The sequence below is a fragment of the Mytilus galloprovincialis genome, chromosome 5 (assembly GCF_965363235.1).
Source record: "Mytilus galloprovincialis chromosome 5, xbMytGall1.hap1.1, whole genome shotgun sequence".
NCBI classification, from domain to species: domain Eukaryota; kingdom Metazoa; phylum Mollusca; class Bivalvia; order Mytilida; family Mytilidae; genus Mytilus; species Mytilus galloprovincialis.
The window spans coordinates 16,650,908-16,665,462 of NC_134842.1; the positions used below are offsets into that span (position 1 = coordinate 16,650,908).

The following is a 14,555-nucleotide window of genomic DNA, read 5'->3' on the forward strand; positions in this document are numbered from 1 at the left end:
TTTATCAGATAAGTTATACAATGTAATGCATAAGAAAACATCGCAATCATGCATTCCACCATTAGTTTGTTTGCATAGATAAATTCTTTTTTTTTTCTACAATTTTCTACCTTGAACACGTAAATACGAAACATTATTTTTGACAACAAAATTATGATAGATTAAAAAGTAAGAAAAACTATTTCAATTTAAAGGTGAATGATGATTATTATAGGTCTTTCCATATCTTAACGGAGCAAGACCAGATACGTCAACGGCTAAGACTATTACATTATTGACTGCATCACCGTTGAATATCCAGAATGATTTGCAAGACTACTCTCAGTAAAGACCCGTCGAAATTACATTTAATTGATTAATTCAACAACACTTACCGTTATCTTCAGGATATTTTTTCGTTAAATAATCAAGAATTTTCTCAATATACTGCTGAAATTTATCCCATGGAACTTACTTTAAATAAATCAAATTTATACCGTCATAACTGTCCTTTCCTGGATTTTGATATTTTGGTTTTAAACGGGAAACTCCACAGTAAAAATTACGACAAAAGGGACGATTTTTCGTTCCCTATTGTTAATTTTCCAATTTTAGTTGGGGATATTCCTTTGGTACCATCTGACGATGTTTATATTTCACAGCTCGTTCGCTATACCCGTGTCTGTTGTGACGATTATGATTTTAACGAACGCAATCTATGTATTACTGGTAAATTATTAAACCAGGGATATTGTTACAATAAATTACTTAAAACCTTTACTACATTTTTCCATAGATATAAAAATTTGGTTTTGAATACAATTGAGAATGGAAATGGGGAATGTGTCAAATAATCCCCGCACCCGAAGGCGTCCTTCAGCTGGCCCCTAAACAAATAGATATACTTGTTCAGTGATAATGAACGCCATACTAAACTCCAAATTGTACACAAGAAACTAAAATTAAAAATAATACAAGACTAACAAAGGTCAGAGGCTCCTAACTTGGGACAGGCACAAAAATGCGGCGGGGTTAAACATGTTTATGAGATCTCAACCCTCCCATATACCTCTAGCCAATGCAGATAAGTAAACGCATAACGATTCGCAAATTAAAATTCAGCTGAAGAGAAGTCCGAGTCTGATGACAGAAGATGTAACCTAAGAAAATAAACCAAATGACAGTAATACATAAATAACATCAGACTACTAGCAGTAAACTGACATGCCAGCTCCAGACTTCAATTAAACTGATTGAAAGATTATGTCTTCATCATATGAATATCAGGCACAATCCTTCCCGTGAGGGGTTTAGTATCATACCATCATAACATATATGAGAAGAACATAACCCGTGTCATGCCAACAACTGGGTTTTAAATAAATGTGTTTAGTTCCGATGCAAAGACCCTATAAGTGAATCAATATTTACGCCAATATATGCAATCTTTAATGACCTGACAACAGTATCGTAACTATATATTTTCTTTATAATTCTATTTAAAGGTTTTGTTAGCTTCTGAGGTGAATACTGACATTTTTGTGCTTTATAAAGAATATTTCCATAAAATATTGGATGTGAAATACCTGAACGTATAAGAAGTCTGCATGTTGAGTTATATTTACGAATGGTGTCCTTATACCGATGATAAAATTTAGTAAAAGTTCTGACAAGTTTGTGATATCGAAAACCCTGGTGTAATAATTTTTCAGTAATACATAAATTTCTTTCGTTAAAATCTAAAACATTGAAGTTAGGTTGTTCCTGTAGAAAACTTATTTCAAACGGGATAGCACATCCAATTTTTACGGAAATGTTGTTAACCGTGCCAGGTTTTTAGAAATGATCCTTGTAAAGTGGTGGCTCCTTTAAATAAACTTATTCTAAAAGGTTATCAACTCAACGCTGTAATAAGATCATTGAATATTATTTTTATTGGTATATTTATTGATTTTGTTATCAGTAAATTTAAAGCAAACTAAATAATACTAGTATGTTATATACATATACAAATTCATGGATCTACAATCTGTCGATACATGTTACTTGGCATTGCGCAAGGTCATGTTTTTTCTCTGTCTGTTTATGACGTCTTTACACTAAATCCAATGGATGTTGGATGTGTACGGATTGATAGTTTAGTCTTAGATGCATGATTATTTTTAATTAGTTGTTAGTGGCTTTGAACTAGCTTTCAGATAACTACGAGTACTCTGAGATCTGTTCCTAGTGTCTTTTTGTTGTCGGGATGTACAAGTACCCGGCCACGTCCACTTGTATTTTTCTCCATCTAATGAGTTAAGCCTTTTTCAACTTATTTGTAAAGTTCGTTTTTATGTTGTTCTTTTATACCACTGTCCCAGGTTAGGGGGAGGGTTGGGATCCCGCTAACATATTAAACCCCGCCACATTATTTATGTATGTGCCTGTCCCAAGTCAGGAACCCGTAATTCAGTGGTTGTCGTTTGTTTATATGTTACATATTTGTCTTTCGTTCATTTTATATACAAATAAGGCCGTTAGTTTTCTCGTTTGAATTGTTTTACATTGTCATATCGGGGTCTTTTGTAGCTGACTATGTGGTTTGGGCTTTGCGCATTGTTAAAGGCCGTACGGTGACCTATAGTTGTTAATGTCTGTGTAATGTTGGTCTCTTGTGGATAGTTGTCTCATTGGCAATCATACTACATCTTCTTTTTTTATATATACATAGCAGGCTAATAATATAATACGCCAGATGAGCGTTCATCGACTATAAATATATTAATTCTAAAACAAGACCAACTATGACATAAAAAAAAAGTGTTTAGAAGACGAAAAAAATATTAATAATACCATAATCGACATATCGAAAAAAGCTTGAAAATATCTGCTGATGTTTGAGGGTTATCTTTTAAGATCGACCGATTTGAAATTGTTATAAGTTGTAACGTAATAGACTTCGTTGAAATGACTTGTGACAGATGTATATTACAATATAAATTCCTGATAGCCTGCATGGTATTCATTGCCTTGACCTTCGTAAAATAAGTACCGACAAAGATATAACTTTATGTGTTATCTGTAAGAAATAAAATCCCAAAATAATATAGATGATAAATTGCACTTCGGTTTTAATATACATTTTATGCGTTCATATGCGGCTCGCACAAAGTGCAAAGATATGAAGGTCAGAAGATAAGAGAAGAACCAATGTCAAGAATGATCGTGTTATCATAACGATTGTATTTTGAACAAGATAAATAATTTATAATCAGACTGATTAAAACAAACAAGACAATTTGCAAGGTAAGAAAATATTATTTGTAATTTATTCATGTTTTAATTTAAAATTAGTAATGGAAATTAAGAATGTACAAAAAGACAACAACCTACACAAAGAGCAGGAAATAGCTGACGGTTACCAATGGCTCTTCACATGTTCAATACATCGAGAATAATTCCACAACCGGAGGCGTGCTTCAGCTGGCCCCTAAGCAAACATATGTACTAGTTCAGTGATAATGGACGTTTTACTTAACTCAAAAACATTTAAAGACACTAAAATTAAAAATCATTTATGTCTAATAAAGGCCAAAAGCTCTTGACTTGGTACAGGCGCAAAAATGCGGCGGGGTTAAACATGTTTTTTTTATATCTCAATCCTCCATCTTTACTGTTTATTTTAACAACAACGTTAGTTTCAAGAGTTGAGTATTTTAATGACTACTTTGATTGAGCAATTAACCCCAAGCATTTAATTAAGTATTCAAAATTACCATAGACAATTAAAATTGAACAGACTCCGAAGATTGAAATATACACAATAATTTCCTAAAAAAAGAACCCACTGGCAATTAACGTTCAGTAACTAAACATTCTCGGTTCTTTATGTCTTTTGTTATTTTGTAAACTGATGTTTTGATTTGAATCAATCTAATGAGTCAATCATGTATGTGATTGATTTGTTCTATTGTTGGGCTGTTACAACATCGTTTGAGTGTGTAGCGGTTTCATGCATGTTTTACCCCGCCAGATACTGTATTTGCCAGAACTACGACAGAAACCTGTATTTCAGTTGTTGTAGAATGTCTCTGTATGTAATATTAGTATTTTGTTAATTGAATTCAATATATATATGTATCATGCCATTGAAGTATATTTTTGGTCATAAACTGAACTGTCAATACTTAATTTCATTAACAATCAACCTATTCAATTTGTAAATTAAGCATTCTAATAGGCGGTTATAACAACAATTATAATGTGATTGAATATTTCCCGATAAATTCTATTGATGAATATACAATCACATATTTGGCTGTTTGTTTTCATTACATTACAGAGACATGATTTTCTATCTAGATTATGACCTCATATTATGTCTACTCCATTGTAATCTTACCACGAAAAACTACTTCGATAGCCTTTTTCCTACGGGTATCCTTTTGAATAACAGGGTATATAAGCACTTAATTCCATGAACTGACTACATATGTAGCAGCATGCAGTTGGGATTTATCTAGAACTGATTCTACAGTTTAGACCTAAAACAATCATTTTTTGACATTTTTAATTACATGTACAACTCGCAGTTGACGCGATATGTCACAGCTTGTGTATCCTGTGATAATTTCCGTTATCGATGGTTACAGCTTACAATAAAAGTATTGCATCAAGGGTTTCAAATGGTAAAGTTGAGGTCATTCTTTAAATATTTTATAGACAACATCATAACTACAACATGTATCAAAATTTATCGGTTCATAAATAATGATAGTCTGTTTGTGACATTTTGAGTGATGGAGGATTTGGTTGACGCATGAATAACAGGATACGCTTTACCCTTCGACGGATGCACCAAATCTGTTGTTTCTTTGGGTTCAAATCACAGATGTTATTTGTACCGTCATTTGTAAGGGATTTGACCTTTGGTATAATATTGTCAGATATACATACAACAAAATGACAGTTTGATACAATGGACGTAAAATAGCGATATTACGTCATGACTATATAACTGGTACAGGTATGTGTTTGGAAATAAGGCTCATAATCGGTGCAAATTTCTTTCTTTAACTCGTATTTAAATTTGCCAGTCCTTATCATGCTCTTTTATTTGGTTTGAAATTCTGCACAAAAAGTTTGAATATTTTATTCGACCTGCCCGGATGCACTGATAAAATATTAGTTTAAAGATGGCATTCTGGATGACGATGATTTTGTACAATATTTATCATTATTATAGGGTTGAAGATTCAGAATGGTACAATGATGCGATGCCAATCTCTAAAAAATAGGAAAGATGAGTTTGATACAGTACATGCTAATACTGGTAATACTAAAATTGAGAATGGAAATGGAGAATGTGCCAAAGAGACAACAACCCGACCATTGAAAAAAAAACAACAGCAGAAGGTCATCAACGGGTCTTCAATGTAGCGAGAAATTCCCTCACCCAGAGGCGTCCCTCAGCCGGCCCCTAAACAAATATATACCAGTTCAGTGATAATGAACGACATACTAATTTCCAAATTGTACACAAGAAACTAAAAATAAAATAATACAAGACTAACAAAGGCCAGAGGCTCCTGACTTCGGATGCAAAAATGCGGCGGGGTTAAACATGTTTGTAATATCTCAACCCTCCCCTATACCTCTAGCCAATGTAGAAAAGTAAACGCATAACAATACGCACATTAAAAATACTGCATTGTTAGAAAGCTAAAATAAAAAATAAAAAAATTCTGCCCTTCGAATCATTCAAAATCGTTCTCAATTGCAATCGAAAATTGTTTTTCCTACATTTTTAAATAAACGGTAATTTATCGTCGTTATTTAGCACAGATTAATTACATATTGAATTGTTGGCAGATAGGGAACCACAATGAATTGTATTATTGACAGATATTAAACCAATCAACCGATACTCGACAATATTAGGCAATGACTGCAAGTATCAGTGCAGTACAGTTAAGTGTACATGTCCATCTGTCCATCTGTATCAATTTATGAAATACACGCGACGTCATTCATATAACATGTACAACCGAACAACTATCCATTTTTTATGAGTAATATATTTATCACGGAACAAAAAAAGTAAAACGATATTTTACAAATAAAGTACTTTCTTTTTATTTAAATGTTTATTTGTATAGTGCAGAAACTTAATTATTCAGAAAACTATTAAAAACTATTTTTTTTAAACAGGTAAAGTTGGCAGGAATTGGAGCATACTTCATTAATCTAAAAGTGATGAATTTTCCATGCAACGCAACACAATGTAAATCAATGAAGATATGTTACTCTTATGATAAGTGAGCATTTATTAAAGTCCTATGAAACGAGTGACTGGCGAAACAAAATGTTTTTCAAATCTTGAACCAATGCATGTGTATCTTATAAACTTAGTCTTCTGTGCACAATTTTATGTTTTTTCATCAAACATATCGTATAATCGTCAACTTGTTTTCTCTTAGTCTGTTATGATGTGACAATATGGCAGCTGATTAATTGTCCTGTTTTGAAGCCGTAGTTTACCGATTGCTACCTTATAGAAAACAATCAAAAAGAAGCATAGATATTGAGCACGTTTATATCATGTACAAGCAGACAATAGTCTATTTCAATTACAGACCCATGCGTATTGCGATCACCGGGTTTTTTACGAGAGGGTCACGCTTAGGTCACTTACACACAGATAATATGTCGACTAAGTCTTCCTGGAAGCAAGCAATAAAAAAAAATAAACTTCTTCTAAATGTGGACAAATTAAAGAATTTTCTTCAGAATAAAGTATATGTACGTAAGTTTTATAATGAAAACTTTTCATTTAGTTATAAAAAAATCTTTTTTTTTTTAGGTTTCATATGACTTTAAACATCAACATTTAAATTAAACACGTGGTTTCGATGATATTATATTAATAGCACTTTGTTTTACAATGTTACATTGATTGGTAGCGTTGATTTTGTCAGTTGTTTTAAGACTGCATCCTTTTTGAATTTGTCTTGGATTTCGTTTTTTTTGTTGGTATATTGCAGTTCTGACATGGTTTATGCGTTATCCAAAATGGTGAGTTAAACTAAGGTTTACAGCTAGCTAAACCTGCTACTTACATAACAAAGAGTTAAATTGTACTGTATTATTTAATGGTGATGAGTGATAATAAAAATGCAAATAAAATGAAAGTATTGTTAGTATTAAGTGCTTCTTTTTTAATATTGTAGGTTTTGTAATACTGGATTGCAACTCAAATACTGTTTAATGGATATGACCAACAACATGATCGATATAAATACAACCTCTGCATTAAAAGGCAACTCTAGTTTTTATGAATTTAAAAAGGAGCATAATTCAGGGGTAAGTTTTAATTTAAAAGTAAATTTCTGATCTTCAAATCTCACAATTAGGAAAATACAAAGAAAGGTCATAAATAAAAATAAAGGCAGTCGTAAGAACTCTAAAAGGAATAACAATGATATGCAACTCATGCTATGTATGCTTTATCTACCATGCCAATTGATACTCAGATAATACGGCACAATTTGGAATGACCCGGGCCATAAACCGTAAAATTACTGAAAAGAGTAGACCTCTGTTAACGATGTACGTTCAGTCTTTTCATGCACGATTTATTTCTGAATTGATTTATATAAACGCCATACTATGAGTTTGATTCTAGTGAGATATTGGAAGTTGACAATTTGAAAGTTCTCATCTTAAAATATGTCATATACTTAATTTGTAAGTCGTAAATATTTGCTATTATCGATTCGTTGTGCATCAAAATGAAATCCACATCTCACACACAATTGAGAGACCATAATACTACATTTAGAATACATGCAAGGTTCAATTAACACATCCATATCATAAATAAATCATTAAAGCTTGTGAAATAAATAAATTGCGCATTAAACCAATAGATAATTCGAAAAGATGCATCGTTTTATTTGAAAGATTACAATCATATCCAGTGTTTTTGAAAATTATAACGCTATTCGAGTGTGATTGATCTCTTAAAAAAAGATTGCCAGCTGAGGGACGCCTCCGGGTGCGGGAATTTCTCGCTACATTGAAGACCTGTTGGTGACCCTCTGCTCTTGTTTTTTATTTGGTCGGGTTGTTGTCTCTTTGACACATTCCCCATTTCCATTCTCAATTTTATACTTAAACTATTTCGTTTTTTATTTTACTTTTACGGGTCTTTTGATTGGTTGTATGACGAAAATTTGCAAAAGAATAATACCATTCCTTCGATATCCAATTTTCCTAATATCTTTTAAAAAAAAACTTATTTTAAATACAGGTGAAATGAGCATATTTATCTCCTTAACTGTGTATTTCATTTTCTAATCTGAAAAGGATTCACCGACAGTGTTGTCTGTTTTACTAAACCAACAAGGAGAGGATGTTGTATACTGTGAGGATCCAGCATCTAGAAATGAGTCAGGAAGTGCCATGCTTGTTCATTTTGAAAGCATGACGACCATTAAGTATGAATATAAAGGTCGTTAGAGATTAAAGAAATTGGGTTTGAGAATATTTTACCGTCTTGCATGCTACAATTATTGAAAAATAATTTACAAAAGTATAGAAAAATATTTTTTTATATTTCCTCCGGTCTTTTGCTTATGTGTTTTGTCTATACAGTATGAACATGCCATTTTCTACATTTTTTTATGTTTGTATATTGATAAAGGCGATGCTAAAATAGTTAAAAAAAACACGATTTCATTACAACAAAAATACAAATACTGCCATTTCATTTTAAACTGTCTGTATGTCGTACTGTACTTATATAGACGATTGTTTCTAGTTTTAGCTCCATCGACATTGAGTTAAAATCAAATTGTGATGATAATGAACGTTGTACTGGAGCTTACTGTAACAGATGCTGTATGTTATTTCTATAACATAGAATTTGTTTTTTTTTTATTGTGCTTACATTGTAACAACAAATGAAAAAAATAAAATCAACAAGGTTATTACAAAATATTCAAAAAGTAATCATTTCTCAACAAAATGTCGGATGTTTTTGTATCTTATAAGGAATATAAGTATTACAAACATAAAATAATCGTAAAATCGAATGTTTCTGTTATTTTCCATGTCTCATTTAGCATAGGTTTCATAGTGATCTAGTTTGTTTCTTAGAATATGTAACCCGTCAGATCACTCCTTTATTAGCCGACATCTTTTTTTTGTTTAGTTCTCATTGACAGTAGTGATCACAATTAATAAATTTAGCTCATCAAAGCACCATGAAAAGGTTCCATCTGTCCAAAAATGTACTTGATCAGAATGAATTCAATAGAAACGGAAGTTTCGTCATGTATTTCTAACATCGATATTCATACGTTCATAGTAACTTTAAAAGATTGGAGCTGCTCAACATATCAACTTTTCATCTATAGCAGTATAACATAATGCACTATTATCGTTTTCTTCATATGGTTGATAGTTTACGATGCGTTTTTATTTATCATTTATAAGAGGAAGATATAATTTTAAGACCTATACTTGTAAAAGTCCGTTTTATACCAGGTTTCTGCTTTTATTTAAGCTGTACTGTACATACCACTGTTGTAAACGCCATTTGAAAAATCCAATGTGACAACATAAAAAAATATTTAAACAAATAGATGGAAGTTATGATTCACATTGATATTTTTACTTGTAATTAAGCTGTGATTTTCATGCTATTTTACTTTACAAACAATAGACTAATTATAAACACTGCCGGTCATGTGGTCATGTCAACGTCGAAAACAGTTTAATTTTTTTTATAAAAGATAAGGATTCAAAATAGCTGAAAAATAAACATGCAGAGTAAACACATGTTTTTGTCGACTTGCATTTGCCAATATCACCTACTGTGCGTTAATCTTTGCTACCTTAAGGATATGTAAATTAAACAAAGTACTTTTCATTTATTTTCCAACGCCTACCCATCTACGATTCTGGTTAACATTTACTGGTTATGAGCATCACCATTATTTGTCAACATTTGAATTTTGTGTCACCTGCATGTTATTTTATACGTAAATAGAACTCGTCCTAATACTTTACCACTTCTGAGATGTGTCATTATTATTTAAGGGTTATAGTACATCTCAACCTTGAAGTTTTTGCGTTGTTAAGTTTATTACTTATGATGTGAACATCATTGTTTTGTTTAAGTATTTTGATTACTTATATAACGTTTTCTATTGTTCACTAGAACTGTCGCATGCTTATTCATAAATGTTGTTCATATTGTTTCGTAGATTTTAGTCCTCCAGTTGTTACAATATCAGTTCGAGAGCCTGTCATCATTGACGATAATGCTACTATTGTTTGTCGTATTTTACCTCTGACTAGAGATACACAGATTTTGTGGTTAATTAGTAATGGAACGTTTTCTAAAACAATACACTCGAATGATAAATACCAAGTATCAACCAGCACTTCAATAAATTCGTCAATTCTGACTATATACTCAGTACAGCATGAAGATGAATTAAAATATTCATGCCAGGCAACAAATTTTAGGCAAACAGGGACAAGCAAAGAAGTGAGATTTAATGCTACTGTATGTAAGTTTGTTTTTGTATTATTATAAAGATACATATATTTTTTACGTACATGTAATAGTTATCATGTATACCCTCTTTTAGAAGATATATTTTGCTTCATATCTTATTGAACTCTTCTAAAGGGATTTTTTTATGTATAGTGTTGAAGTCTGTACCTTTGGTATGTTGTCTTATATGTCTGATATTTACCACACTGTAAAATCTCCTAATATAGATCTTTTAATAACATAAGATAGAAAACATTCTGTTAGAGATCAATTACCCCCTTTATTTTAAAAGAATAACGATTCAGAAAAAGAAAAAAAAATATATCAAATTTTTACTTCGGACTTAAAAAACGATAATCTTGAACTCAGCTGACGTAACTTCAATTACAAATGTATTATGTAAATTTCTCATTCACATTTTATTTTAAAGCGTGTGTAAAATTAATTACATATCATTATCAGTGGTAGAATAAATGAAGAGAAAATTCCTTTCCAAAAGGTTCAATCATATAAACAAGTTTTAAGTCAAACCTTTCACTATCCATATCAATTTAGTTCTTTGTTCAAGGCATTACTAATGCAAAAAATGCATGAAAATACATATCTTAGCATAACTGTCAATTAAAAAAAATCACAAAAAAAAACTGAACTCCGAGGAAAATTCAAAACGGATAGTCCCTTATCAAATGGCAAAATCAAAAGCTCAAATACATCAAACGAATGGATAGCAACCGTCACATCTCTGACTTGCTACAGGCATTTTCCTATGTAGAAAATGGTGAATCTAACCTTGTTTATAGTTAGCAAAACCTCTCAGTTGTATGACAGTCGCATCAAATTCCTATGTTTGGTCTGATTCCTTGTTCATATTTTGCTATAGTTTAGGTTTCTTTTGGACGGCTCTTTAAAGATCGGATACATTTCGTCAAATTGTCATTTTTTCTGTATTTTGCGGTGATATTGTCCAGAAATTTAAGAGATTGTTTGCTCGGTACTCTTATATATTTGTTGATATTACACCACAACTAGGTTCTTTAATACTGCATTTGTTTAAGTTATGACATATCAATAAATACCACATACCGATGTGTTTTATCTGTTATAATTAATCGACGCATACAAGTGTTATAAGTCGCAGCATGAACTGGTTGCCCTTTGGAAGTCAATTGTTTGAATACAACCTCTTGAAAAAGAAATATCAGGCAGTATTGACTCTAATAGATCTTTGGAGTTTGTATTACATGGTAACGAGTACTCCCTGTTAAAAATGTTGACAGGTTTAGGTAAAAATATCTAAGATTCTATGGGATAAAAAAACATAATATATAGGACAACCTCAAGACAAAAATAATAAAGAAAAAGAAAACACATCATGTTTACCAAACACATCGACGGAAAAAACACAAAAATAGTAACACAAAAAATTGAGTTGCACGTATGTGTATTGAAAGAATTAAAAGTTCCCGTTTTACTTCGGCAACAGTGGTAAAGCTCAAAACGGCTACATGACGATGGTTACATTGAATTAGTGATTTGTTGTGAAGTTACGTGGAAATATGTGATGAATAGTTCAATACGAACTACATGCTTTTGTATTTACTTGCATCATATGCATTTAAGACCATGAGTTTTATGTTAAAAACCTACAACATTTTCATAACACCAACATAGTTTTCAAATTGAAGCAAGGGGGAAATATTATTTGTATGAGCGAGATGGACGCTCTGTTTTACAGAGGAATATACGGTTTGCACCGAAATAGGTCGACAATTTCAAAATCTCAATTGCCTCGTGCTTATTGCAGAAGCAGCAAATAATAATTATCCGTTATTGGCTTGACTCAGCCAACATCCCGCAAAAAGGAGAACAAGTTACCACGGGACAATTGTGCCAGTGTTTTTTATTCAATCAATTAGAATTTAATAGAACAAAAGTTGCATATATCTTAAGTTTAAGATTATACACATTTCATTTATATGTATTTATTAAGATACGATGTTTGATTTAATCATTAAATAAATAAGGTACAGTCTCTACTAGAAAACCGATTTGGCAATTTTGCATCTCATTAAAATGTGTACCAGTATTTTTAGTCTAATTTGATTTCTTTCTTCAGTTTCAACTGATAATATAACTTCAACAGATCACAATTTGACAACACCGGAATCAGTGTCCACCATGAAGTTTGTTACAACCCCTGGAATAACCCCTTCAAACCAGTTGCTAAGCACAAATCCCACAAGGACCTCTTCAATCATATCAATTCGTAATCTCACCACATTGAAATTAAGTTCAACAAGCAAGCATATCACAATATCATCAAGTGCAAAAGGAGCCAGCACTACCATTTCAGTAACAAGTCCAACGACCAAGTCAAGTACTATATTGACAAATATAAAATCCGTAAATACTACCATCACAAAGTATTCAATTTTTCATTCAAGTGTAACAATACCTGGTAGGAACACTTCACCAGCTGTTAGTTCAACAGGAAATTCTGCAACACCAATACCAACTGTAAAAACAATTGGTTCAACAGATCCAACAGTTAGTCAAATTACAAAAACACCAACAGCTTCGTTATGTGATAAAGCTAGTAGTTCAAGTTTTGAAGCAATTCGATCAAAAGTAGGTTCAAAACTGTATACATATTATATGTTATGTAAGAATTGAAGTGTATTGAAACTTGAATTGAGAGTGGTGTCATTGACATCATATCATATCTTCTCATTCTAATATGAATGCATATTGAACTCAAAACTATGTTACTATCATCAGTAAAACTGAACTACAAATCTAAATATAATAAATACAAGCAGGCGAGTGAAAACCTCCATGGTTGTCAAGACAATAAATCTAGTATTTGTTCATGCATAATTATGAGCTAAAAATTGGACTTTTAAACTCTTCAGCAAAAAACTAAAAAGATCAAATGACAAACAACAGTATACAAACATAGAAAAATAACGATAACTTAATTTTAAAGGCCTTATGTCTATAGTTGTTTAAATACGTGTAATAATTGTATCCAATCTATTTAATTTTCATAAAGCTGATTGTGGATTGGTGTCATCTAATAAATATTTTATGTATGTTGTTTTCAGGAAGAAGCCTATTTTCAAAAACTGGTGATAATAGCAACTTGTGCGATCGTTTTTGTAGAATTGGTTATCATTGCATTACTGATATTGCTTGTTCGGTAAGTACACATGTATGAATAGAGCAATTGAAAATAATGAAAACAGATAAAGTATTTCCGAAGTTTGAGAGACTCGTAAATAATAACAGTTATTATTTGAATAGCTGCCATCGTCAATTCCTAAATCTACGATAGTCTCTTCAAATACAGTAGTATTATTCAATTTGCAAAATATTAAAAACACAAAATAAAATATCTCTTACCATAACAGACTGGATAAATGTTACAAGGCCCATATATGTATCAAATAAAATGACGGACAAAATAAAAGTTTCAATCACGTACATGTACTGAACAATTGTTTCAATCACATGCTAACTAAGATTATCAAAAATGCACACAAGACCAAAGCGAGAAAATAATAAAACAATATTTTCAACAATTACTTGCTCCTATTCGAAATACTATAAGTTCCATTCTGTTGTATCCTTCAATTGGTCTTTTTGTAAAACATTTTCAGAACTGACAACCAATACCATACATAACTTTCTTTTTCAGTCGACAAAAACGATGGCGTTTAGAGAAGAAAACTGACAAAGCCGTCACACAGTTCTAGAAGAGTTCTACGTGAAACAATGTTAACTAATTCAAATATATTGTCAATTGATAATATGTTTAATGTAAGAAATAGCCAATCTCGAAAAAAAAATCTGTCAATTAAAATATATAGTTTGTGTTAGACATGATTTAAGAAGTATTTAAACTAGAGATTATAAAAAAACATTTTGCCTAAAGTTGACAATACTTATAAGCAGCCTACTCGTATTAATTTTCTTTTGTGTTTTGATTTATAAGTTTTAAAGTTGATTTTTTTCATTATATAAATAA

General features: G+C 31.4%; 1 protein-coding gene across 1 annotated transcript; it reads left to right on the forward strand.

Moving 5' to 3' along the window:
• The first annotated feature begins 3,135 nt into the window (after positions 1-3,135).
• Positions 3,136-14,406, forward strand: LOC143075276 (uncharacterized). Its single transcript, XM_076250644.1, has 10 exons — positions 3,136-3,267; positions 5,207-5,293; positions 6,172-6,278; positions 7,191-7,323; positions 8,329-8,459; positions 8,783-8,862; positions 10,233-10,541; positions 12,645-13,156; positions 13,633-13,727; positions 14,226-14,406. Exons 2-10 carry the CDS (start codon positions 5,264-5,266, stop codon positions 14,281-14,283), a joined length of 1,455 nt encoding a protein of 484 aa, XP_076106759.1. The 5' UTR covers positions 3,136-3,267; positions 5,207-5,263; the 3' UTR covers positions 14,284-14,406.
• The last annotated feature ends 149 nt before the right edge of the window (positions 14,407-14,555 follow it).

Coding starts and splice junctions, on each gene's coding strand:
- LOC143075276 (XM_076250644.1), top strand. CDS start 5,264: ATGAGTTTGATACAGTACATGCTAATACTG. Junction 8,863..10,232: donor AGCTTACTGTAACAGATGCT/GTATGTTATTTC, acceptor ATTGTTTCGTAG/ATTTTAGTCCTCCAGTTGTT. Junction 13,157..13,632: donor TTGAAGCAATTCGATCAAAA/GTAGGTTCAAAA, acceptor TGTTGTTTTCAG/GAAGAAGCCTATTTTCAAAA.